The sequence below is a fragment of the Malaclemys terrapin genome, chromosome 6 (assembly GCF_027887155.1).
Source record: "Malaclemys terrapin pileata isolate rMalTer1 chromosome 6, rMalTer1.hap1, whole genome shotgun sequence".
NCBI classification, from domain to species: domain Eukaryota; kingdom Metazoa; phylum Chordata; order Testudines; family Emydidae; genus Malaclemys; species Malaclemys terrapin.
Window position 1 is genome coordinate 6,131,000 of NC_071510.1, and position 27,178 is coordinate 6,158,177.

At 43.7% G+C, this 27,178-nt stretch overlaps 1 protein-coding gene across 1 annotated transcript in view; it reads left to right on the top strand.

Annotated features, from left to right (window-relative positions):
* The first annotated feature begins 1,353 nt into the window (after positions 1-1,353).
* Positions 1,354-27,178, top strand: part of KCMF1 (potassium channel modulatory factor 1) — a 72,951-nt gene continuing 47,126 nt past the window's right edge. The window contains exon 1 of the mRNA XM_054032069.1: positions 1,354-1,690. Coding sequence (XP_053888044.1) covers positions 1,675-1,690 — 16 coding nt within the window. The 5' untranslated portion in view covers positions 1,354-1,674. The remainder of the gene's footprint in view (positions 1,691-27,178) is intronic.

Consider the following 27,178-nt stretch of genomic DNA (forward strand, 5'->3'; position numbering starts at 1 on the left):
ATCCTCTTTGTGCCATCACCGCATATTTCACTGCTCCAGAGTCAAGAAAGAAGACTGGCAGAGTAGGCACAAGGACACAGCTACTATCAGGCTGTTGCTTTACTGAGGTGGATTGTTTTGTGTGGATCAATGAGACGCACCATTATCCAAAAATAATGCCTTACTAGCAGGGAAAGAAGGACGTCAGATGTGAAAAAAACTGTGGGTCTCACAAGTTGGGGGGTTATTTTTAACTTCTCCAGCATTCTGCAAATTCTAACTTTTTTTTTTTATTTATTTAAAAAACAAAACAAAACTTTTCCGTTCCCGAGATTGGAAACCACCTCGGGGTAAAGGGATGTGTTGCTGCCCTGTTAGTTTTCTGCAAAGCGGAGTTGTCCCCAAATCTGAACCCACCCACCCTCCCCTTAACCAAAGGTCACTTTACTAAAAGTTCCAATGCCCAGTTTGAATGACTGATGCCAGTATTAATCCCAGGCGTGTTCCCTTTCTCTGTAAAATGAAAGGCAAAAGCGCCGTTAATGTAACATGAAAGCTGCTCGGCGGCATTATTGTACAACAAAATATCACAACGTGCCCCCGTTAAGGTTGCTGCGGCAACAGCCGATGTCCTGGACGATGTCCAGCTGAGCCACAGAACTGCTGCGAGCCCCATGGCTGAGAAACCCAAAGAGAATGGGCTTTTCCTAGGGGCACCAGAGCCCAGGTAACAGGAGCCTCAACTCTCCCCCCCGCTTCTGGCTTTTTAAAGGTTAACTTCACATTGCATCAGCCCCGTGGCGGGCTGGAAGACAGAGCCCAGTTCCAGGCCGGGAGCCATGTGGGTCGGGGGGCTCCACCTGCACTTCCGGGGGTGCCACGGGGCGCCTCGGCCTTCCCGCGGGCCGGGGCTCTCCCATGGCGGGGCCGAACCATAATGGAAAGTACAAGGAGACCCCCCGACCCTGTCCCGACCCCTCTCGCTCGGCTGCTCCGCCAGCGCCCGGCCTCACGCTGGGCTTCGCGGGTCTTTCTTCCCAGCCCCCGCCGGGCAGGGGCGGCTCTGCAGCGGGCGGGCGGGGACCGTCTCCAGCCCGTGCCCGGCTCCCTCTGTGCCCCGGGGGGTCTCGTCTCGGGCGAGGCGGCTACACCCCGGCCGCCGGCCTGGGGCAGGGGCGGGAGCGGGAGCTGGCCCCGGGCGGGGAGCTCGGGCCGGGCCCCCTCCCCTCCCCGGCGGGGCGGTGCCGTGCCGCGCTCCCGGCCCCCCTCGCTGCCGTGTATTTCCTCTTCCTCCCTGCATGCAGCAGCGGCGGCCGCCGGGCGGGGGGAGGGAGGGACGGGGCTGGGCGGAGGAGGCGGCGGCGGCGGAGCTGTGGCCGGGAGCGGGAGCGGGAGCGGGAGGCGCCCAGACCCAGCCCGGGGACTTCAGCGGCCGCAGCGGAAGCGGGGGCCAGGGCAAGGAGGCGGGGGGCGGCGCTAGGAGCCGGCGGGGCCCGACGAGAGTCACGGTGTCACGGCGCCCGGGAAGCTGCTGGATCCGCCCCCTGGAGAGGCCGGGGCCGCCGCCACCGACCCCCCCTCCCCGCGCCCGCCGCCTCCTGCCCGCGCCGGGCTTAGCGCGCGGGGCCCCGGCCGAGCGGCGCCGAGCAGCCAGGGGAGCCCGGGACGGGCCTGGGCCGCCGCCTCTGAACTAGGATGTCCCGACATGAAGGTGAGGGCCGGGCCGGGGCCTGCCGGCGGAGGGCACCCGCCGGCCAGCGGGCTCGTCATGGCGGCGCCGGCCAGAGCGGGGGGGCCGGGGCCGGCGGCGGAGGAGGCCCCGGGGCCGGGGCGGCGGCCGGGCAGCTTTGCAGTGTCATGGGGCAGGGGGCCGTGTCCGTTACGGGCAGGCCCCGGCCCCGCGGCCGCCGCCGGCTCCTGGCCCAGCCCGGGGCAGGCGGAGGGGCCTGCCGCGGCCTAGCGCGGTCCGGCCCGGCCGCCAGGCCCGGGGCTGGGTCCGTCCCCCCGCCCCTAAGCGGAGCGGCCTAGGGCCTGATGGGGCGAAACCTCCTTGGCCGGGGTTTGATCCTGCCTCGCTGTGCCGGGACGGGGCGGGGGCTGGCGGGGCGGTGCGGGGCACAGGCTGGGCAGGGAGACGGGGCATTAGTATGGGTGGGGGGGGGTGGCTGGGGGTGGGGGGGTGGGAGGGCGCAGATGGGGCTTGGGGGGTGTAGGTAGGGGGTGGAGATGTGGGGGTGCGTGTTGGGGTCGGTAGGGCCCTGTGGGGGTGGTGAATGTGGGTGCAAGGTGTGTTGGGCTGTCAGAGGAATTGTGGGACGGTGTATATGCTGTGGGGGTTTGTATGTAAAGGCAGGGGAAGGAGTCACACATGGCGTGTGGTGGGGAGGCCGAGCTGTTCATGGCTATGTCACAGGGGGAAGGGTCCAGGAGGAGGAGAGGGCATGTGCCGCATGTGGCTCAGAGGAGGGGAGCAATGTGTCAGGGCCGGGACTGTGTGGCGGCTTCTGTGAGGAGGCTGTAGGTGTGTTTTGGAGATGTTCGGAGAGTGTTTTCTTGTGAATGTGAGGGGTGGAAGATGAACAGGTTCATGCGTCTGTTTGGTGCAGGGAGAGGTCCTCATGTATTGTTCTGCATTGGGACTAGTGTTTGGGGGGATTGTTAGTAGTTGTGGTCTTGCTTTGGGATGAGTGGACATTTTGGCAACTTTGGAAGGTTGTGAACTTTTAATATTTTAATCTTTAACGTAGAAAAGGAGATGAATGCAAATGTGTTAACAAATCACTGCTAACATTTTGAAAGGTTAAGAAAAGTTATGTACATAAGTAGAGAAAATGCTTTAGATAACATACTCTTGTTGCGCTGTATTCTTTATTGCTATAAGTGAAGTAAGAGGATAGTTAAGGATTAATCAAAAGCAGCAATGAGAAGGAAGGAGACAAGAACACAGAAGGCAAAGCAGGAAATGTATCTGGGAAGAAAAGAAAAATGTAATAGCGTGGATGTCTCTATGGAGAGGTTTTTTCTCACTTTGGCAAGTGAGAAAGTTGGGTTAGAATGTAAGATCTCCTTGTAATAAGAGATTTCATCCAGGTTATTATTTCTTGAGGGGATAACCTCAGCACCTAACATAGCAAAAAGTTATCTCCTATCTCCCTTTGCTTAAAGAAGGATGATCTTTGTTTTCCCAGTGATATAGAAGTAATCTTTTTAAATTAGGCTGATCTCTGAAGATATACTGGAATAGAGGTGTCTACATCTAGTCTTGACAGACACAGGCAACATGGTAGGAAAGTTCACAATTTGGGAAGTAATGTTATAGGCTTCCAGCCAGAGGGTAGGTAACTTTGATGCAGGACTAGATTATGTGGGATGGAGATTGGTGTCCACACCCCTCACTATGCCTTAAGGTTTGCTAATTTAGCTGAGTAGTCTTACAGGAGTCCATTAGTACTGAAGAAGTGAGGTTCTTACCCATGAAAGCTTATGCTACAGGACCCTCTGTTACTTTTTTCATTAGTACTGAGTTTTTTTATTTTATTTTAAGAGGATGGATTGTTAAGCACTGGAACAAATTGCCTAGGGAGGTTGTGGAATCTCTGTCTTTTGAGGTTTTTAAGAACAAGTCAAACACCTGTCAGGAATGGTCTAGTTATTTTGTGGTCCTGCAAGCAGGACTAGATGACCTCTCGAGGTCCCTTCCAATCCTGCACTTCTATGATTCTATTATTGTTGCTGAACTTTTAGTCTGTCACATCAGACCCTAGCTCAGTCTCCTCATGTGATAGAATAAATTCCTCTTATCTTTCTCTGGATTTGGGTGGGTTTGTATAGAAGTAATTAAGCAAACAGCAAAATGAGGGTTAATCTCAGAGTTGCTTTGTGTATTGTATTTGTTGGAGGATATCTTCTGTAAATTGGTTCTCAAACTGTGGTGCATGCACTACATGGTTGTATGCAGGTTTAAAGTATAGTATCAGGATAAGAACTCATAATTGCACTGAATAAAATTGCAAAGGTGGTATGCCAACTGCTTTTGAATTTTATTTGTTACACACTAGGTCTTAAAGTGAGAAATGTTGTAAATGTTTGTAATATTTGATAAAAAGGTATTTCACTCTTGGAGTTAGTATTTTACTGGGGGTCAGGAATTTTAGAAACAGAATTTTTATAAGCCTGTCTCTTGTTGCGTATATTATGAATTTCCTAAGCTGGAAATAACATGTATGGAAGAACATGTTATTTTCAACGTGGGATTTTGGTGATGAGTATGGAGAATTATTTTAACTAAACAAGGTTAATATTTGGTATGTACGGTTATAAGAAAATCATAATGTTCCTTCTTTCAAGTTATACTGTGTTAGTTTTGAAAATGGAAACTCACCTTTTCCTATTAGGTTGCAGAGTGATGTGAGGTTTGGTAACTTCACATTGTGGATGTATTCTTTCCAAAGTAAAACCAACAAGGTAAAACAGGGGTTCTCAACCTTTTTCTTTCTGAGCCCCCCCCCCCCCCCCCCAACATGCTATTAAAAACTTCACGGCCCACCAGTGTCACAACTGTTTTTCTGCATACAAAAGCCAGGGCCAGCATTAGGGCGTAGCAAGCCCGGCAATTGCCCAGGGTCCCATGCCACAGGGGTCCCTACAAAGCTAAGTTGCTCAGGCTTCGGCTTCAGCCCCAGGTGGCAGGGCTGGGAGCTCTGGGCTTCAGCCCTACTCTGCAAGGCTTCAGCTTTCTTGCCCTGAGGCCCAGCAAGTCTAACACTGGCCCTGCTTTGCGGCCCCCCCTGAAACCTGCTTGCGGCCCCCTAGAGGACCCTGGACTCCTGGTTGAGAACCGCTGAGATAGAAAATGCTGCTGCTGCAACTTGGTATGATACATTTTATAGGAACCTGGTTAGTCTTTTAGTCTTTCTATTGGTTGTCCCTTTATCCAGGACTTCACACAGTGTATTCAAATTGTTTTATTATATGTATTATATATTATATATATTATATATATTGATAGTCCAAATTAGAAATTAGTTGTAGGATTGAAAATAGTGGATTTCTTTTTACTATATTACAGATTGAGACTTGGTTTCCATCGTAAGCCTGATGTGACAGTACCACCCCCTCCAAAAGCCTCAAAAAATGTCATTCCCATTTCAGATCTTGCATGTGTGGTCTGTGGTCAGCAAACATTTTTGGTCCAAATTTGCGTTGAGTGAAAGAAGCTGTTTTTGAGTTATAAGACTCAGGATAAAACAACAACCCAGGCTTTAATCATGTTTCGAAAATTATATCTTTGCTGTTTTCTTTTCAGAATCATTTTGTACTAGAAATTTCAAATGAGATTTCCTTGAGAGATCTTGGTGAAATCTAGAACACTAATTCTGAAACGGGGAAGGGCATGTTAAGGAACTAGATGCTGTAGAACATAGAATGTCAGAATGGTTCGCAGTACATTCATAAACAATGTAAATACATAAATCCCAGACACACCAACTTTGTTAAGGTTAAGGACATACCAGTAACTTAAAGGTAAACAAATACATTAAAAAAACCACACTGTATAGCTATTTTTTTTAAAAAAAACCACACTATTAGAAATTGAAGAAGTGTTAAGATTAAACATATACACCTGTACCCCGATATAACGCGACCCGATATAACACGAATTCGGATATAACGAGGTAAAGCAGTGCTCTGGAGGGGTGGGGCTGCGCACTCCGGCGGATCAAAGCAAGTTCAATATAACGCGGTTTCACCTATAACGCAGTAAGATTTTTTTGGCTCCCGAGGACAGCATTAGATCTGTTATATCTACAGCGTAAAGGTGTATTTGAAAATGTCATAAGGCGTAGGTGAATCGTGACCAGAACAATCTTAACTGGTTTGGGACAACCAGAAACGTTGAGACAATTAGGTGCTCAGTTTGGTCAGTGTGGTATAAAAGCATAAATAGATTTGATCTCTTCTGTTGGAGATATCAAGAACTAGAATGGTTTCCCTTTATTTGTACAATGGCTATGCCATACACAATCCACAAAAAGACTTTACAATTCCTGACAAGACAAATAGCACATTGGAGGCAAGAAATCTCAAGACGGAGCAGAGAATGACATGTGCCATCAATTATACAAATGTCATTAAACACAGAATTAATGTACCTTTGTATGCAAATCTCTGAGACCCAGATAAGGAATCTATAGCAATTTATATAAATAAGGCAAAGCTAGTGTGTTGAAGCATCAGTTTGCTAACAGAGACATGTATGCATGAAACCAATTGTAAAATCAGTACTTTGTGGTGCACATTTTCAATTCTTCACTTACCTCTTCCTCAAATATAAGATTGTTATTCCACAAGTACATCTTCCCCAAATTTGCCATGTAGCCTGCAAATTTCTTAAAACCTTTTTGTAGGAAAATTTTAAGAGATGAGGATAGTAGTTATAAAGCCACTGTATTAGTACAGTGACTTTTCCAAATTTAATGGTAATACTTAGCTCTTAATTAGTGTTTTGATTTGTATATCTCAAAACACTTGATATTGGTGGGTTAATTTTACTCAGTGAGAACAGGTTTAGCCTATAATCAAAGTTAAGTGCAGTATCTAAAAATGGGTCAGCATTGTAGTTCAGGTAATGAGAATTGTGGTTGGGGCAGAGATAAGGTAGTGCTAAACCTAAATAATTAAAAATATGGAAGCAGAATAAGTTGCTGTATAATAAAAATGTTTGCGTTCAGTGGAAAACTGAATCGGCTTTGGAAATATACGTTTGACAAATGCACTTGTCAATAATATTTTCATTGGCAGGTGGGCCTTACCCTTACCCTTACAGAATTTAAGCGTTTTTTAAAAAATCTACATTTCTGGCCCTTTTGGTGGCACAGAAAACTTCTCAATGTGAACCAGTGCAGTGTGGTCTTCCTGAATCTGCAGAAAGGGACTTAAAATAACAGAGGGCTGTGAGAAGACTTTCTTTCAGATCTGGGGTGAGAAACAAAGTATTGTCATGGATCAGAAGCTGGCGAGGAGACTTTTGTACTGGTGACCCCTTTCACAGAGCAAACCTCTGAGTGCGACCCACCCTTTATAAATTAAAGCCACTTTTTAATATATTTAACGCCATTATAAATGCTGAAAGCAAAGCAGGGTTTGGGGTGGAGGCTGACAGCTTGTGACCCCCCATATAATAACCTTCTGACCCCTGAGGGGTCCCAACCCCCAGTTTAAGAACCCCTGGATTAAATGGTCAATTTTCATGCTAGCGAAAGGTTAACAGCAGAGTGCCTCAATGTTTCCTACTAGGTCCAGTGTTGTTTAATGTACTTACGAATGATCAGGGAAGGAATGAGTAGTGAGGAAGCAAAATTTTCAGGGGAGACAACATTATTTAGATGAGTTAAGAATGGAGCTGTCCCAGAAGAACTTCAGTGAGACCTAAAGAAGCTGATTGAATGCATAGCGTTATGGCAAATGAATTCAGTACCAATACATGAAAAGTAATGCACAATGAAGGGGGAAAGTTAAGCTACTAACGCACCTTCCAAGGTTCTAAATTAGTTGTATCAACTCCGGAAAGGGACCTGGGCTTCGTTGTAGATAGCTCAGGGAAGATGTTTGCTGTGTGGCTGTGGTCAAAAAAGCAAACGATGCACAATGAATGGGATGGAGAATAATATGGAAAATATTACACACAAACACACACAAATCATTACGGTAGCAAAGTCAGCACTCGGAAGTTAGGAACTGCCAGATTTCAAGTTGACTGTGCAAGCTTGTCATCTTCTTTGTGTGAATTAATTAAGATAGTCTTTAATTACATGATGACATCCTACTTTTTCCCCAGGACTCCTGCCTCATTGAATGCACTGGATAGATGGTACTCACTGAATGAGCAGCTAGCTAGTATTTTATCCTCGTTCAGTGTGTGAAACCATACTTTATTTAGTGCACACCATCCAAACCCTGCTCTGAATGCAGATTCGTTTCCTCATTGGCTTTCTCTATGGCACTCATTACTAAAGTATCTGAGTTCTTCCCGAACATTAATTAATTTATTTTCACAGCACCCATATGAGACGAGGTGGTGGTATTATCCCCATTTTACAGATAGTGTCTGAGGCACAAAAGTTGTTATGTGAAGAGCAGTTGAAACGATTGGGATTGTTTACCTTAGGAGTGAGATAAATAAGAGGGGGCATGAAAAAGTATGTAAAATGAATGGAATAGAGAAGGTAAATCAGGAGCTTTTGTTTTTCCTCTCTCATAAGATAAGAACAAGGGAAACATTCAATGAAATTAAAAAGTGGCCAATTCACAACTGATAAAAGGAAATACTTTATTCACACAACATGTTCTGAAACTATGGAACTCATTGCCCCTGGAGGTCACTGATGCCAAGAATTTAGCAAGATTCAGAAAGGGATTGGGCATTCTATATGGATAACAAAAGTATCCAGAATTATTATAATTATTTTTGAAGGGATATTAAGCCTCATGTTTCAGGGCTTAAGCCAATCTCTAACTGTTAGAGACCAAGATGAGTCCTAAGGTGGCAGCAGACTATCCCACCTCTGCCTACTGTGGAGTTCTTATGCCTTCCTCTGAAACATGGGGTGCTAGTCACTCTGGGACAGGATGCTGGATTGGGTGGACCTCTGGTCTGATGCAGCAATTTCTATGCTCTTGTGTAGATGTGGAGCTTGCTTATAGTTATCTGTGCCTATGGCACCTGTGGATGGGATTACTACAGTGCCCTCCATTTGACAGTGCTATGGAAGACTGCTTAGAAATTTCAGTTGATGCAGAGCATGATGGCCTGCTCAATACTCTTATTGGCTTCAAACTTATTTTTAGGTGCAAATCAAGGTTTTGGTTTTGACCTGCTGTAGAAAGCTTTAAATCACTTGGTTTCTAGCTACTTCCTCAGTTGACTTCAGCTAGTGGTGATGTTCAGGCTGACAGCCTCCTAGTTTAAATGGCAAGGCATTATCACTGAAGTGCCTTTGAGTCCAGTAATATTTTGTATCACTTATATAGTACATCTGTAGATCTCAAAATTGCTTTTTAAGGGTGAGTACACATTATTGTCCTCAATGGATAGATGAGAAGCTGAGGCCCAGAGAATGTGTTCATTTTGTTTATGCTCAATAGTGAGCCAAAATTTCTTGGGCCTTTCAGGGCACTCTGCAAAGCTCATCTAGTTTCTCAGGCTTTCTCTGAGGGACGTAGATAGAGTTGTTCTGGGGAAGAGTTCAGGTTGGGTGTATGGAGGGGTTTATGTTGGTATGTCTTCCAGTTAAATTCTTTAGTTTGTATATTTTAAAAATTAAATTGTGCCTAGACTGTATCTTGGCTAGGCATGTCGTAGAAACTCTCATTCGTCTCAATGTAGTAGTTTTTATGCCTTGTTCATCTCAATGTGGTGGTTTTTACTTCCTTATTCATCTTATTGGGATGGTTTTATGTGTCTGAATTGTTTCTCTCAAAACTGCTTTGTTTAGAACTTCCAGGAGACTTTGGACCTTTTCCTCTTCTCCATAAAACTTTCTCCCACTTCTTGAGCGCTGGTGGACAGCAGGGTAAATCTTTTATTATTTGCATTGTGGTGGTGCCTAGAGGTTGTAACAGATATTTGGGCCCCCGTTACGGTAATCACTGTACATATGCATAGTAAGACACATTCCCTGTCCAAAACAGCTTGCAGTGTAACTAGACAAGACAGACCAAGGATTGGAGAAAGGAAGTACTATTATTCCCACTCCGTTTTATTTTTGTTTTAACAAATGGAGAATTGAGGCACAGAGAAATTAAGTCACTTGCCTGAAGTCACACAAGGGAGTTGGTGACAGAGCTAGGAATTGAACCCAGATCTCTCAAGTCCCGGTGCAGTGCATTATAATCACTGGTCTGTGCTTCCAATCTCCTTTTTCTAATTTCAGTTGTTACTTCATGCAAACCTACTTTACTATTAAGTATTTTAGATTTGGAATCTACTTTTAGTAATAACTTGGAGCTTCAAATTTTGGTCAAAATAGTGTTATGCGATTACGGTGATCAAAACTGAATGCATTCACCATCCAAAAAAACCCTACCCCAATAAAGAAGAGGGCGGGGACATGTAATTTCAGTAATTTGTCAGAGTGAGTGCATCCTACCAGTAATAAAGTAGATGACAATACTCGGTCTGGGTTGTCATTCCATTTTTTTTTTTCTTACCTCAGATCAGATTTGGTCCTCCCCCCATTATTTTCACCATTTCCTGATGCTTGAATTGTCTTTTGGGAAGGCAACATTCCTTGTCTTGAGTGACAAGAGGTGCTGTCTGTGGTCCGATAAATTGTCATCTTTTTCTTTGATCTCTTCTCTTGCCTCTTGTTTTCCCCAAATTGCCTTTACCACTATCCCTTTTTCCCTTCCTCTCCTTTGCTGTGCTCCCATTCCCTCTCTCTCATCCCCACAAGTTCTTCTAAGATGGGGTTTTCAAAGGAGCCTAAGGGTTTTAGGCTCCTAAGTCCCATTGAAATTCAATTGGGCCCCTTTGAATAGTTCTGCTAGAAGCACAGCTAAACCTGGTGTACATTAGGAAATGTGTCACACAAAATGTTCCTAAGGTTCCCCTGTTTATAAAATGGTTTAAGTACTAGTATGGCCTAGAGAAAATGGTGTTAGTGTTGAAAAATGTCTTCTAGTTTGTGGGAATTATTTTGATGAAAACCATTTTCAGCAATAGATACACTTCCTAGCATAGACAAGGCCCCTGGGCCTCACCAGTGTTAGCCTAACGAGAGTAACACAAATAACATTTTTGGCTAAGCCTTTGTTGGCCAACTATCTTAGACTTTTTTTGCGTTTGAAAATTGAACGGGTGAGAGAGAAACTGTCTAGGCACAAAAACAGGTTTCAGAGTAGCAGCCGTAGTTAGTCTGTATCCGCAAAAAGAACAGGAGTACTTGTGGCACCTTAGACACTAACACATTTATTTGAGCATAAGCTTTCGTGGACTACAGCCCACTTCTTCGGATGCATACAGAGTGGAATAAATATTGAGGAGATGTATATACACACACATACAGAGAGCATAAACGGGTGGGAGTTGTCTTACCAACTCTGAGAGGCCAATTAAGTAAGAGAAAAAAAAACTTTTGAAGTGATAATCAAGATAGCCCAGTACCAGAAACCCCTCCATACACCCAACCAGTACTGGGCTATCTTGATTATCACTTCAAAAGTTTTTTTTTCTCTTAATTGGCCTCTCAGAGTTGGTAAGACAACTCCCACCCGTTTATGCTCTCTGTATGTGTGTGTATATACATCTCCTCAATATTTATTCCACTCTGTATGCATCCGAAGAAGTGGGCTGTAGTCCACGAAAGCTTATGCTCTAATAAATGTGTTAGTCTCTAAGGTGCCACAAGTACTCCTGTTCTTTTTAGGCACAAAAAGTTCAGTATACCTGAGTAGTGTCCTGAACCATTTTAGTTTTGTCCCACATCTAGACTAGTGCTCTTCTAAAGAGATTCAATTATAACCTTCTGTGGGTGCCTATCCCATATTTACCAGTACAGCTTCCAGAAGCAATGGGTTCTTGGAGATTTCAAAATCCATAGATGTATTGAGAGATAATAGTGGGAGGATTGTTGAACTGTTTGTGCTATTATGCCAGTAACTTCTGTCTGCACTGGCAAAGAAATGGCTCCGATAGAAACAGAATTCAGATTTGCTGGCTATTTTTGGGAAACTTAAAAAAAAAACCAAAACCTCCCACTGGTTTTAACACCTGTTCATCTGAATTGGAATTGAAACTGCTGGGAGCCCTAGTGTAGGCAAGGCATCAGTGGTTGGATCTGTTTCTGTCACCTTTTTAGTGAAATCTGCTGCAAAGCAATTCAGATTACTGCTATGGTTAAAAACAGGCCTGGCTGCTTGAGCCAGTCTACACTAGGGTTTCCAGCAGTTTTACCTCCAACTCAACAAAGCTGGTGTTAGAATTGTTGAGACTCTTTAATAAACTTTCCCAGTGTAGACAAGCCAGGCTAATCCAAACCCTATTTGGCACATGTCTATATTGTTTGAAGTACTTGTATGTGGATGCATGTGGTGTTTTACCAGCATGTTGGAGTAACAGTTGGTTTTTCAAGTGATAAATATCTCTAGTGTATGCAAGACTTTAATGAGAGGGGGGACAGACTTCTGCCTTATTGGAGGCTGGCAGAAATCAGGCCTATAATTCACCAGTAGAGTTCTTCCAGTGGTACCTTTGGTGGAATCTACTGTAAACAGGGCACAGGTGTGTTATCGTCATGATGTAAAACCCTCTCTCCCCCATCTCCCACACGCTTATAAACAGGGTCAGTGAGCATTTATGTTGTTGTTTCCTATACCCCCAGTGCCATTTCCCTCCCTAAATGTAACCATGGATTGATTAGGGTAGGTATGGGATTCAGTATGCAGAGAAATATGGAAAGAAATTTTAAAGGAATTGTTAGAGGGTATAATTCAAGACCAAAAATAAACTTTAAGATGTAAATGGGTATTGATGACTTAAGGACACTGAGGCTTTATAAAAGAAAACTTGAGAGCAGTAGCTATCAACCTTTCCAGACTACTGTATCTTTTGCAGGAGTCTAATTTGTCTTGTGTACCCCAAGTGTCACCTCACTTAAAACTACTTGCTTACAAATCAGACATAAAAATACAAAAATGTCAGTCACACTATTACTGAAAAATAGCTTACTTTCTCATTTTACCATGTAATTATTAAAATAAATGGATTGGAATATAAATAGCCTACTTATAGGCCTGGTCTACAGTCTGGGGGGGGGGGGGGGAGGGAAACCGATCTAAGATACGCAACTTCTTCTCGTAGCTGAAGTCGACGAATTTTAGACTTAGAATCACTTACTTCGCGTCCTTGCGGTGCGGGATCGACGGCCGCCGCTCTCCCGTCGACTTTGCTTCCGCCTCTTGCCGAGCTGGAGTTCAGCAGTCAACGGGAGAGCAATTGGGGATTGATTTATCGCGTCTACACTACACACGATAAATTGATCCCCGCTAGAGCGATTGCTACCCGCCGATCTGGCGGGTAGTGTAGACGTACCCTTAGTGTATAGTGTATCTAGAGCAGTATAAACAAGTCACTGGATGAAATGTTAGTTTGTACTGACTTCGCTAGTGCTTTTTATGTAGCCTGTTGTAAAATTAGGCAAATATCTAGATGAGTTGATGTGCCCCCTGGAAGACCTCTGCATACCCCCAGGGGTACATGTGCCCCTGGTTGAGAACCACTGCTTTAGAGAGCCATGAAATTCTCTGTTATATCTTAAATTTTTTGAAAAATATGGAAATGCAATTATGATATCTCAAACAATCCTAACTTGGTCCCTGTCCACTGACATTGTGGGCATTGTCTGTGCAAGATGAAAATACCTATGCTAATTTGATATCTCAAACACTATATATCTGGGTGATTTCAGTCACAAACTATCGCTTCTGCTATTGACTGTAACTATCTCTTCCTCTGTTTTAAGAAGTTTGTATTTGTAAACATCTTCAGTTAGTTCCCTTGTGGATTTAAGTTGCATGATGTATGTAGTTCAATTGCAAGCTGACTGGTCCCTGGTATAGGTCACTCACCAGGGCTTTGAGTATATTTTCCAGCGTCCTGCTCTCAGTTCTTTGGTATATGCAGCCTTAGAACAATCTGAGTGAAAACGCTTCTTGGTCTGCACCAGTGGATAGAGAAAGCAGAAGAATGAGTGCTCTGGGCTGCAAAATATACTCTTCCAGGTCTCTTGAGATGCGGGTAGCAAATTACCAAATTGTTATGACACAGTATCAATATGCCCTGTAGGATGCTGTTTCCCCCATCCTAGATGCCTTGCATGAGGAGCAGGAAAAGGCCGCTCAGGACTTTGTTGTATAGAGGATTGTTTGTAGCAAAGGATGCCCTTAGAGCATCTGATACTTCTGATGCTTGGGCCAGGCCAATAAGGATAGGCATTGTTATAAAACACCATTCCTGCATTCTAGACTGTCATCTGAAACTCTGTCAGAAGTAGAGGATTTGCCTTTTGAGGGACGCCTCTTTTCTTGAAGACTGAGTGAAACTGAAAGTTACCAGTGACACTGTTTGCTCCTGGGGACTTACAGAGTCTGCTACAACACAAGAGAGTTTGCCTGTCCTGCTTTTAGGTATTATAGGTAGTTACCAAATACATCAGAGGTTCTCTTTCTATTATAGACCTCAAAACCAGCCTTGTCGTCCGTATCCCTCCAATAAGCAGGGATAATCCAAGCAGGGCCACTGGAGTTTTAGCTCAGGAGCTCATCAGTTTCTAGAGCTCAGATCTGATGGGATTATTGAGAATCCTGGGCCATGAGTCTTGTTAATATTGCACCTCTTCTACTACTGTGTCCCTTCCCCTTTCAAGTTTCATTTCTCAGCATTAAGGTGCCTGGTATCCAATTACTTAAGATCAATGAGTGTTGAATATTGTTTGCAGTGGTTACATTCAATTTCACACCAAATCTCCTTCAAAACCCACTTCTTCATCCCTCTTCATGGATCCTTCTCACAAGATAGAGATTTTGGAGAAAGCTGAATCTCTCCTTAACAAAGGAGCTATATGGGATGGTGCCACAGGACCACCAGATCTTTCCTAAAAGATTTTGAAACCTGTTGGATGCCACCTGAGTTAACGTCATGTCACTTAACACTTAGAGACTATGGCTATAAGGGAGGTGTGGACCCTCACAGCTGCCTCCGTTTCTTCCAGCAAACCCAGGAGCCTTAGGAGAATTGCCAGGACTGTGAGGAAGTGGGGAAGGTGAGTGTGAATGTGCAGAAGCAGCACCCTAGCAGGGCCAAATATATATATTCTGTGCCAAAGTAGAAGTTAGAATCATGGGAGGCTAGAAGAGCCGACTATGAGAAATGGGGTTTGGAAACCTTTTGTTGTGCTGTATGTAGATAGTGCTAAAAGTGCTGCACCATGACCTAGGCCACATTTGTACCCCATTTTTCTTGACCATTTAAGGCAGGATTACAACTGTTTGGGTAATCTATTGACACAGTTAGGATGCTGGTATGAGCTGCTGGGCTGTTTACTGTTGCATTGCTCTGTGCAGAAATACTGGCAGCACAGTAAGGTGACAGGCCACCCTAGCACGTGCATGGAGGATCCTGGGAAGAGAAGAATTTGGCTGTACCATCTCCTGCAGATATCAACTATTTGGAATGCCTGTTGGCATATGCAGGTTGGCGGTATGAGCTGATCAAATGTAGTCACATTGCCCACCAATTGTTGTTGTTCTGTCAAAAAGGATATTTTGTCTGACAAAATCTGATCCCATACATCAGTACTGCTTATTCTATAAACGTAGCTAAATTTCTTGTCAAACCATCTGTGTGGATGTTGACTTTTTTCTTAGAAATGCAACTGTACCTGTTAATACGAGTATAATGATCCCATGCAGTATTGATGGAAGTACTTCATGATTGTTGCCCCCCCCCCCTTTTTTTTCTTTAAACAAGCCAGTGTCTTGCTTGCTTTGCACCAAGGTCAGTCCCATTATCAAGTGTTACTTAATTAAACTAACCCAACATTTTATTTTGGGCTCTCAGTCCATGTTGTCAATATATATTTCTTTGCTAATGTTATTAGGAGATCAGCGTTGGCTCTTCTCTTTTGCACTGTTTGCTTGTGTGATGGGATGTACAAATCCCACACTGGACACTAAGGGATTAAGGAATTGCTCTGGGCCCAGGCAGCCCCACCACACCTGTAGCAAATGCACCAACTGAAAGAGGAGTTAAAAGGCAGGGGAGCAGGTCATTTGGTGTCTGCTCAGGGAAGAGAGCAGACCTGCAACCTGGAGCGCCAGGAGCAAAGAGCTGAGGAAAGGCAGAATCCCTCCCTAAACAACTGCCTAGTGGTCCCTCCCTGAGGTGAAGGGAGGACCTGCTGCAGAGACAGCCTGAGAGGGAAGCATTCTCCTCTCCCTTTCGTACGAACTCTGGACGTGGTTAATCCCCCTTTATTTTTGTTCAAACTACCTGAGCAGGGGAAAGCCCTTGGCCTAAACTGGCCCAGGAGGCTGGGCCATACCGCCAGAGGAGGCAGTTCCTCCCCGAGAGAGAAAAGAGAGCGACCTCACTACACTCAGGTGCCAGAAGGTGCCTTTTGCTGAGCAGACATCCCTCACACTGCCTGAACCCAGACAGTGACTTTCAGACAATTGCCGGGAGGTGGTAGGAAATGGCCCAGGGAGAGTGGGCAGTCCTGGCTGTCAGAGCACTGACGGCTCTCAAAGGGCCCTGGGTGAGAGCCCGGTGGAGGGGCGGAGCCCGGGCTCCCCTACAACACCGTTTGCATGTCAGGGGCCTAAGCCCCGACCACTAGGCCATGCTCCCCTAACAACTACCCTGAGTGAGGACTGTCACAGCTTGCTTGTAAGATGTATAGATATGATAGTATTTCTATATACCAGTGGTGTGCAAACTTTTCCAGTCGCCATTACCCTCTTCCCCCAAAAGGAATCTGTCTGCCCCTCCCTCCCCCAATTACTGCACAGTCATGGCTTCCTCAGCAGTAGAGCTTGGGTTGAAGGCAGAGCTGGGAATGGAATTGAGGATGAGGAAGAGCTGGGGCTAGAGGCGGAGCTGGACTGTGGGGGAGAGGGAATGAGGGCAGAGCTGGGCTGGGGGTTGAATGGGGTTGGGGGAAGAGCGAGGCTGGGGGTGGAGCAGGGCTGAAAGCATCGTGCTCCCTTTTCACCCCCTATGGGGGCTGGTATGGGCCCTATAGTGATCCCCTCCGGCAGTGGGGCGCACCCCCTGAGGGTGTGTGGAGGAACAGTTTGGGGACCATAGCTATATATGTTCCAGAGAGCTTTGAGAGTAAATGGCTCTTTTCCCCTAATGTGAATTACAGTTAATATCTTTCTCAATAAATAAAAGAAAAAATTCAGATTAAAGGATCCTATGAGTAGAAAAAGGGGAGTCCTGTTAGAAAATGTGTTTTGAGTGTCACGCTAATTTCCGCAGCTGTTCTGTCATCTTATTCAGATTAGTAGTTTGAATGGTATTGCACAAGACTCCTTCAGGTGTGCTGCTAAAATCCTCCGCTCCTCCAAACTTGCTCATTGAACTTCCTGGATTTGCCAATGAGGGTGTGATATTTTGTCTGATAGCTTTTCTCTTCAAAATGGATGTAGTATTTTTACTTTAGTTTTTTTCAATACAGTTGAATGTGGGATTCTCAATCTGATTTGTCAGGAAATGTAGTTATGTCGGATTATAGGCCATATAACGATCCTTGATCAAATGCAGAGGTTTATTTCAGTAAAGAGAGATTCAGTACTTTTTGGCTTATTAACTGTCTAAGAAGCATTTTAGAAGCTGGAAACTTCCTGACTGAGATAATTGAATAAGGCCAAAATTATCAGAAATGTTCATTAATTTTGTGTGCCTTGTTTTTTGAGAGCCCAACTGGAGGATCTTCTGCCTGATTTTCAGCTACAGACCCACAGCTACAGTTAAGGAGCTGAACATTTCGGAATATTTGGCTGTAAATCGATAATAAAGAATCCTAGAATATCAGGGTTGGAAGGGACCTCAGAAGGTCACCTAGTCCAACCCCCTGCTCAGAGCAGGGCCAATCCCTAGACAGATTTTTGCCCCAGATCCCTAAATGGCCCCCTCAAGGATTGAACTCACAACCCTGGGTTTAGCAGGCCGATGCTCAAACCACTGAGCTATCCCTCTCCCCACAAGTGATTGTGCATCCCCTTCCTGGCACACCATAGGAAAATATAAATTAAATGTTGATAAATACTAATCAGAATTAGACTCCTGTAGTGTGTGACTGTAGAACATTCATATGAATTCACTTGGGAGTAAACAGATAAAATATTAAATACGTCTATAGGTGACAGTTAAGTAATATGGTGACATGGGTTGGTTCTTATGATAATGAGCAGCACAACATCAGCAGTTTAGCATCTAGATCTTTGGATCGGGCTCAATTAAACTGAAACGAGCCTTGGTTTTTCTTTTTTTCTTTTAAATGTCACCTGCTTTGTCACATAAAATAAGAACTGTATTTCCTGTAAATTACAAGTGGACACTGTATATCATTCAGCTGGAGTTCCTGTTGCGTAGTACCAATAAAATGCCATCTGCCTCAGCTGACAAACCATTCATAATTAGGGAGCTAGTGAAACGGTGGCGTGTTTCTAAGAACATTAAAAAAAAAAACGTATTAAATCTTGGTGATTTTCATTAATGGTTGTGGAGAGGCCCAGAGTGTGCTTTAGCCTGTTTAAAAGGCGGACTTTGTGCTTGGGATGTCATGCCCCTTGCTGGCCAGTTTGGCAGGTGCTATATTATGCACAGGTTCTGCATCTTACACTGGCTAAATCCCTGAAACATGGCTGCTTTGAGATCCTTGGATGAAAACTGCTGTAGAAGTGCAGAGTTACTATGTTTTTATGATTGTTTTTGTTGTTACTGGATTCTGAGTTGCTTGCTGCTCCAGAGAAAAATGGTCGGGCCAGCTATTCAACTCTTCTCACTTCTGCTGCCCCAGTAGAAAGTCTTGAGTTAGAAGAATATGTAAGATTCAAGTGAGCCTTTAAAGAGGTTCACTTGTTATGCTGCATTACTCTGTCAGGTGGTTCTAGGGAGAGCAGCTACCATTGCTTTTGCAGTGTTGAGGCCTACTGTAGGAGTAAATTAGATGAGTATCTTCAGGCTGTGCTGTGGGGGGGAAAGAGAGAAAAAAGAGGAAACAGACTGAAATCAACTCAAGAAAAGAGACCCCATGATCTGCATTAGGAAAGAAAATCAGAGTTAAGCTGGGAAGATACCAAAATGAGAGGCGTCATAAGTAGGATTGGTAAAAAGTACACAGTGAATGCATTATTGGGTTTTATTTGACAAATACTGTTTTTGTATTATTTAACCAACTCTGGAGCCAGTCATGGCTTTTGGCAAACACATGGTTGGATAAAATACATATGTAATTAATCTAATGGGTTTTAATATTTTTCTGCTGTTTGGCCAGCCCTAGAAGGTACACTGTCAGACGGCTTCCATTTAATTACACACAAAAATTCTGTTAAAAACATTCAGGTTGCAGAGCCAAGCACTCCAAAGTTAGGAAATGCCGGTATTAAGGTTGCCTGTACAAGCTTAATTTGTTTTCCTTCAGTGTCTGCATTATGCTACTGTCTTTAATTACATGATGACAGGTTTCAGAGTAGCAGCCGTGTCTGTATGTGTGTGTATATATATCTCCTCAATATATGTTCCACTCTATATGCATCCGAAGAAGTGGGCTGTAGCCCACGAAAGCTTATGCTCTAATAAATGTGTTAGTCTCTAAGGTGCCACAAGTACTCCTGTTCTTTTAATTACATGATCACAGATATTTTTTTCCAAAGGACCCAAGTTTCTTTTAGTGCACAGGATGGATAGTGCTCACCTAGTGAGCAGCTATTCAATATTTTTATTTTCTCATTGTTCAGTGTGTGGCCCCAGGCCACAGCGCACTATTCAAAACCTGCTCTGAAGACAGAATTATGAATTTCCTCATGGGCTTTTCTGTGGTGCTCATCACTATAGCATTTGATTGCTTCACAACAATAATGCATTTATTTTCACAACACCCCGTGAGGTGAGGGGGATGATGATATCTTCATTTTACAGATGGAGAACTGGGGCACAGAGATTATGGCCAAAAGTACCCACTAATTTTGGATGCTCAATTTGAGACAACCAGGAGCTGATTTTCAGAGTATTTAACATCATACAGCACTTCATTATACGTTCAAAGCACCGCTCCCATTGACTCCATTTGCAGCTGAGAGTACTCAGCACTTCTGCAAGTCAGACCCTATGGTTGCAAGTCAGGCACCCAGAAAATGAGGAACATGAGTGACCGTTATGAAAAGTTTGGTTTTAAGTGACCTAGCAACACTGGCACTGATAAAATCCAAGAGCCTCCTTTCTCTTCCTGCAGTCCCAGGCCTCATTCCAACTTCTGCAACAAATGAAGCATGCGTTCTCCAAACACTCTCCTGTTCTCTGAAAATATCTTCTCAGTGTGCAGTGGCAGTCAAAAAAAGCTAACGATGGTAGGAACCATTAGGAAAGGGATAGATAATCGGTAAATGTAATGCCACTGTGTAAATCCATGGTATTGAATACTGCATGCAGTTCTTGTTGCCCCATCTCAAAAAAGATATATTAGAATCGGAAAAGATACAGAGAAGGGCTACAACAAGGATTAGGGGTCTAGAAGAGCTTCCATATGAGGAGAGATTAAAAAGATGGGGACTTTTCTGCTTGGAAAAGAGACAACTAAGGGGGGGGGATATGATAGAAGTCTGTAAAATCCATGAATGATATGGAGAAAGTGAATAGGGAAATGTTATTTACCTCTTCACATCACACGAACTAGGAGTCACCCGATTTAAATTAATAGCAGGTTTAGTAGCAGGTTTGAAACAAACAAAAGGAAGTACTTCTTCACACAGCACAGTGTCAGCTCTGTGGAACTCATTTCCAGGAGATGTTTTGAATGCCAAAAGTATAACTGGGTTCAAAAAAGAACTAGTTAAGTTCTTGGAGGATAGATTCATTAATGGCTATTTGCCAAAATAGTCAAGGATGCAACCCCATGCTCTGGTTGTTCCTAAGCCTCTTTCTGTCAGCTGCTGGGACTGTATGACAGGAAATGGATCACTCGATAATTGCCCCCTGTTCTGTTTGTTCCCTCTAAACGGTCTAGCATTGGCCATTGTTGGAAGACCGTATACTGGGCTAGATGACAATACTGGGTCAGACCAATGGTCTGTCCTTATGTTCTCCTTTCCTACACAGCCCTGATTCATCCTCAGAGTGGGTCCATCCTGTGCTGCGGGGAGAGTCCTGTGTAAAAAATAGTCTTTAATTACATTGTCCTATTCTATCACATATGCATAAGGGGGCCGAATTAAGGTTGCACGGACGATCTTAATTCTGTTTTCTAACTTTGGAGTGCTTGATTTTGCTAGAGCTTTTCAAAGAAAAGGTTACCAGAATTTTTTTTAACACTGTAAACCTATTTTTCTCTAGCCTAGTTCTCTGACATGGCTGAATTGCTTTGGCTACAATTAAAAAAACAAAACAAAAACCACACCCTTCAGCCTGAGGCAGACATCCAGCATGGGAAATTTCAGCCCAGTGGTTAACATTTGGTGATGTTATAAGCAAATAAATACAGGGTCTTTTAAAGGGAAGTATCAGGGTAAATAGGTGCTACCAGCCATGCCTACAATATTCTCCAGAATGTAACATTTAAATGCAATACAGACTTGTGTTTTTTGCAGGGTTGTGGCTTTGAGGGGGCAAGCCCAGCACAGCTATTTTTATTTTTTTTTTTTCAAATTCTGGTTTGTAGGCTTACTCTGGGATAGTCAAAGGGGCCTGGGGGAGTTTGGTGGCCAACTCCTATTGAATTTCAAAGGGATTTGGCCACCCAACTTGCCTTTTGAAGCGCTCAGTCTTAGTTCTTAGGTTAGTAGATGTCAAGTAAACTTGTCTAGCACCACATATAACTCATGAAGTAAAGCTGGTGTAAATGACCATGTTCATTCTAAAGAAGGGAATGCTGAGAGAGAGAAAGATGGTTCTACTCGTATGTAAAGGGATACGAGGAGGACAAGGATTCAATTACCCTCATTAGTTGATACAGACAGAGGAAGAGGTTTAAGTGGTGCTTCAGTTTTGTCCAGAAGACTAGCTCTTATAGCATTGTCAGTTATCAAACGTTAAAATAGCGAGGGTACCCACAATCATCACTGCTGCAATGTGCTATTAAAATTAAGGGGCTTGCTCACCCTGGACTCTGCCAAGAAAGCAGTATGTTAGTTTTTCCATAACCAGATCTTGCCTTCATTACACCTGACAGGCAAGGAAAGCTTTCTAGCTAAGTACTTCAGCCGCAGGAGTCATGTCCATTATAAATGGTTTACAGGGATCAGTAGAGGATCTTTTCTTTGGTGGGTTTTTTTTTTATAAATGGGCTCTTTGCATCCCCGAACATTGCTGAGTATCTACTATTTAATACCAGTTGAGACAGAGAGCAAGAAGCCCTACTGCAGTGGTCCCCAAACTGTGGGGCCTGCCCCCTAGGCAGGTGTGGAGGAATGTCCACGTGGGGGGAGGGCAGGGAAGGAACGCCACCCAGCCCTGCTCTCCCCCCAGCTCCACTCTGGCCCTCACTCCTGGCTGCAGCTTGGCTGCCAGTCCCCACTCTTGGCCCCTGGCTGCGGCTCTGCTCCCAAGTCCCAGCCTGGGGGAGCACGGACACATTCCATTACTGGTAAGGGAGGACATGAGAGGAAAAGTTTGGATATCACTGCCCTACTGAATCCATTCCATTTCCATTGTGAAGCTGTATGCGTTTTCCCCTTTATTTCACATTGTATATGATATGACAAGTAGCTCGTATGAGTTTTACAGTCCTGCCTTATTCTCATTCAGTATGATGTTTATACCATCACACTGAGAGGGATCTTTCAGAGTAGCAGCCGTGTTAGTCTGTATCCGCAAAAAGAACAGGAGTACTTGTGGCACCTTAGAGACTAAAGTTTATGCTCAAATAAATTTGTTAGTCTCTAAGGTACCACAAGTACACCTGTTCCTTTTTAGCTGTGACCCCCAAACTTTGCTACTTCACCCAGATACAGAATTGCTGCATCTGGCTACTTGGAATCCTACCTAGGTTTTTAACTTTAGATAACGTAATTTGCCTCATGTAAGTCTGGAAGGTGCTGTTGGAGTCCTGGTAGCTTCTTTTTGGTTTTGTTTTTTTGGGAATCATGTCCATTGAAACAGGCATGTCTTTTAATTTGGTTTTGTCGGGATGGATTACCTTGAGTATGCTGTCTGCCTTCTCTTTTGAAACTGTTACTTTCCCTAATAAAATCGGTTAACTATCCCTAGTATTATAGTGTACTTGGGGCTAATTGTGGTTTACCACACTCGTGTGATTGAAAAATCTGTCTTTACTCATTTACTGAAGAAGCATTTACTTAAAGGGATTTTGTATGTATCCCTCAGATTAGACATCTCACTGCTTCATGGGATTTGAAAGTGACTTCTGGTTACTCCGATTTTGGCCAGACAAGTAGGTGAAATTCAGACTCCCTTTGTCCTGCTTTGCAGTATTTCACAAAAATAAGACACTCCTGTTTAATCTAAGAGCTTGTTACCCAAATTGGTCTACAGATTTCATCTCCCATAGAGTGTTGCCCTTCCAATCTTACACTTTGAGATCTCCTAATTTGTTTGTTTGAGGCTCGGCTACAGAAGTTGAATGTGAAATAGGTCACATTTATCTGGGCAGGACTAAGCTTTTTCATAGATCATCCTGGTTGTTCATTGCATTTGGAGAGAACTCAAAGGGGGAGTCTGTTCCTTCAGAGACAGGCCAAGTGGCTATTTCTGTGTATCCAGAGTAGTTCTTCTTTATTCTCAGAGAGAACTTCAGGTCATTCTACAAGATGTGTGACAGCCTCAGCAGTTTGTCTCTGTTTAAAAAAAAAAAAATCAAAACCCAAATTTGGTAGGTAGTCAGGTGGCATTTGAGCCATACTTTTATCCGGCATTTTCTTCCTCTGTTGAAATCAGTTCAGATGCTCACTTCAGTCTCATCAATTAAATACTGCTTAGCTCTCCTGTTATGAGTGTTGCTTGTGTAGGTTAATTCCTAGTAGAAAGAATTCCATAAGAGGAAGGAATCTTACTTATGACTCATTTGATTTGGAGGAGAGTAACCTACAGTCACAAATGTGAAAGCGGCATTTTAAAAATACTTTAAGCCTCAGCATAGTTTTTCATCTAAAATATCTATGCTAAAATATTTGTGTAGTAATTTCTTGTGTAAAGTGTTTTCATGCATCAATAAGCAAAAACTTAATGTGAAAATACCGCGTTCTTTATACTGAAGGAGAGAACAATTTTTTTTGTCCATAGATGTTAGTATGTATGTTCTCATTTGTCTCATTAAAAAAATCTGTTTTACGTTAGTAGTATTAATAGATATCAAGAAACCTTAACCTCTTATGAACTGAGAGGGTTGCTAGTGTGGTAAAATATTACCAAAAAAAAAGGTTTAGGACTGCTGTTTAATCAATTAAAAGTACTGTCTTAGCTTTTAGCACACTGCTGCCCTCTAGTGGAGCTATATTGTATTAAAAAAGACAGTCCTATTTCCACTGGATTGTCAAAAGGGCAGGGGTGGGAAATAAAGCAGAAAGGAGAGATGAGAGATAAGAATAGACTAGAGCAAATTCTGATTCTGAAAACAGTAACAAGAAGTTGAGACTAGAGTCTCAGAAGTTAAAAGAATCCAATTCAAAGATCCCAGCCGTAAGACTAAGAGGGTAATTGAGTTGAATTGTTTTCCTTTGCCTTTAAGCAGTGAGAATTGACTAGGAGGGTAGAGGTATGTGCTCATGAAGTGTCAGTATCGTTCCAAACTGGAATGTAACTCTCTTTGGACCTGCTCTCATTGCACGTTCATATTTTAGTAATAATTTAGTAGGACATAGTGATTTAAAAAAAACTTTATTCATTTTGCTCACCCCACCCAGTTGAAAGTGAAAAACATCTACAAATGCTCTCCTGTTAATATAAATTTATAATATGCGTTGAAAATACAGTTTTAAAATTGCTGTTTCAGCACTTTTCAGTTGCCTCACTGAAAGAGGCATACTGTAACGCTATCAGGGGAATACAGTGGAGGAGTCTGGAGGACAATTTTCTGTTCAGGTGAAGATTCCTAAATGTATATTTAAAAAACAGACATTAATGTTAGAGGGCCTGCTTTGCATTTACATCAAGTGCCCTTTGACACTGAGGCAACCTGCCAAAAGCAGCGTAATCAGAATTGCTTTCAGAGTGTCTAGATGCTTGCCATACATGGTCTAGTGGTTCTCAACCTTTCCAGAGTACTGTACTCCTTTCAGGAGTCTGATTTGTCTTGTGTACCCGCAAGTTTCACCTCACTTAAAAACTACTTGCTTACAAAATCAGAAATAAAAATACAGAAGTGTCACAGCACACTATCACTGAAAAATAGCTGATTCTCATTTTTACCATATAATTATAAATCAACTCGAATATAAATATTGTACTTACATTTCAGTGCATAGTATATAGAGCAGTATAAACTAGTCACTCTATGAAATTTTAGTTTGTACTGACTTCACTAGTGTTTATTATGTAGCCTCTTGCAAAACTAGGCAAATATCTAGATGAGTTGACGAACCCCCGGGAAGACCTCTGCGTGTACACCAGTTGAGAACCACTGGTCTACAGAATTGTCCCTCTTATTATCCTCTTTTATATTGGGGCCCTTCCCCATGCTCATTTTCTCTGTAAATGTCAAACTTGTATTCTGAGAATTTGGTTGCAATGTTTAAAGTAAATGGAGAAAAGGATTGGACACAGGAGATAAGCTGACAGACCTGCTGTGCTCGCTCTCCTGTCACGTTATCATTAAGATTTTTTAGATAGAGTGGTCTGCATGTAGTGTTGATTTCAGTATGCAGTGTAAAAATCAGTTACTAGATTGTGGGCATTAAAAATTGAAAAAATCCAGGAAATTAAGCTGCTAGCACAACCAGGTTTTTGATCTCCAAAGGTTGACAAACTTTTCTTAAGACTTTCACAAGAAAGGGAATGTGGTTGCTGTGAGGGGGATAATAGTTTGCGGGAGGATCTGAGCAATATCGGTGGGTTGGGGGGGTGAGATTTTGGGTTGCTCTGTGGTAGGCTTTGACGAAGAATGGGAATAATCATAGAATAGCCAAATCTAGGGCAAAGAGTTTTTAAAAATGGGAGCATAAAATGAGTCTCTAAGTCAATATTTTGGAGCCTAAATAACCTGATTATCAAAAGTGCTGAGCACCTAGCAGGTTCTGCTGGTTTTAATGGGAGCTCTGGGTATTCAGCACTTATTTAGGTGATTAAATATTGGCTTAGGCTTCCAACTTTAGGTTCTCATTTGAAAAATATTGACTCAGGGTTCTTGTATTGAACTAAGAGATATAAAAATAGGGGGCTGGAGCACATGAGTTATGAGGAGAGGCTGAGGGAACTGGGATTGTTTAGTCTGCAGAAGAGAAGAATGAGGGGGGATTTGATAGCTGCTTTCAGCTACCTGAAAGGGGGTGTTCCAAAGAGGATGGATCTAGACTGTTCTCAGTGGTACTAGATGACAGACCAAGGAGTAATGGTCTCAAGTTGCGGTGGGGGAGGTTTAGGTTGAATATTAGGAAACACTATTTCACTAGGAGGGTGGTGAAGCACTGGAATGGGTTCCCTAGGGAGGTGGTGGAATCTCCTTCCTTAGAAGTTGTTAAGGTCAAGCTTGACAAAGCCCTGGCTGGGATGATTTAGTTGGGGATTGGTCCTGCTTTGAGCAGGGGGTTGGACTAGATGACCTCCTGAAGTCCCTTCCAACTCTGATATTCGATGATTTTATAATAATGTTATACCATCGCCTGCAATGTGTTAGAACAGGGATCGGCAACCTTTGGCATGTGGCCCACCAGGGTAAGCACCCTGGCGGGCCGGGCTGGTTTGTTTACCTGCCATGTCCACAGGTTCGGCCGATCATGGCGTCCACTGGCCGCCTTTCGCTGCTCCAGGCCAATGGGGGCGGCGGGAAGTGGTGGCCAGCACATCCCTCAGCCCACGCTGCTTCCCGCCGCCCCCATTGGCCTGGAGCGGCGAACCACAGCCAGTGGGAGCTGTGATCGGCTGAACCTGTGGACGCGGCAGGTAAACAAACCGGCTCGGCCCGCCAGGGTGCTTACCCTGGCGGGCAGCATGCCAAAGGTTGCCAATCCCTGTGTTAGAAAAATAAGGAGATACTGACCTGGAGTGAAGTGAAGAAAGGCTGGCATGCAGAGTTGTGGAGAGACCTGTGTTTTGGATGATGTAATATTTACATAAGAATGGCCATATTGGGTCAGACCAAAGCTCCATCTAGCCTAGTATCCTGTCTCCCAACAGTGACCAGTGCCAGGTGCTTCAGAGGGGATGAACTGAATAGGTGATCCATCCCCTGTCGTCCATGTTGTGTTCTGGACCTAGAATTGCAAGTAGTAGTGATGTGATAGAAGTCTTTAGAATTATTATTATTATTAT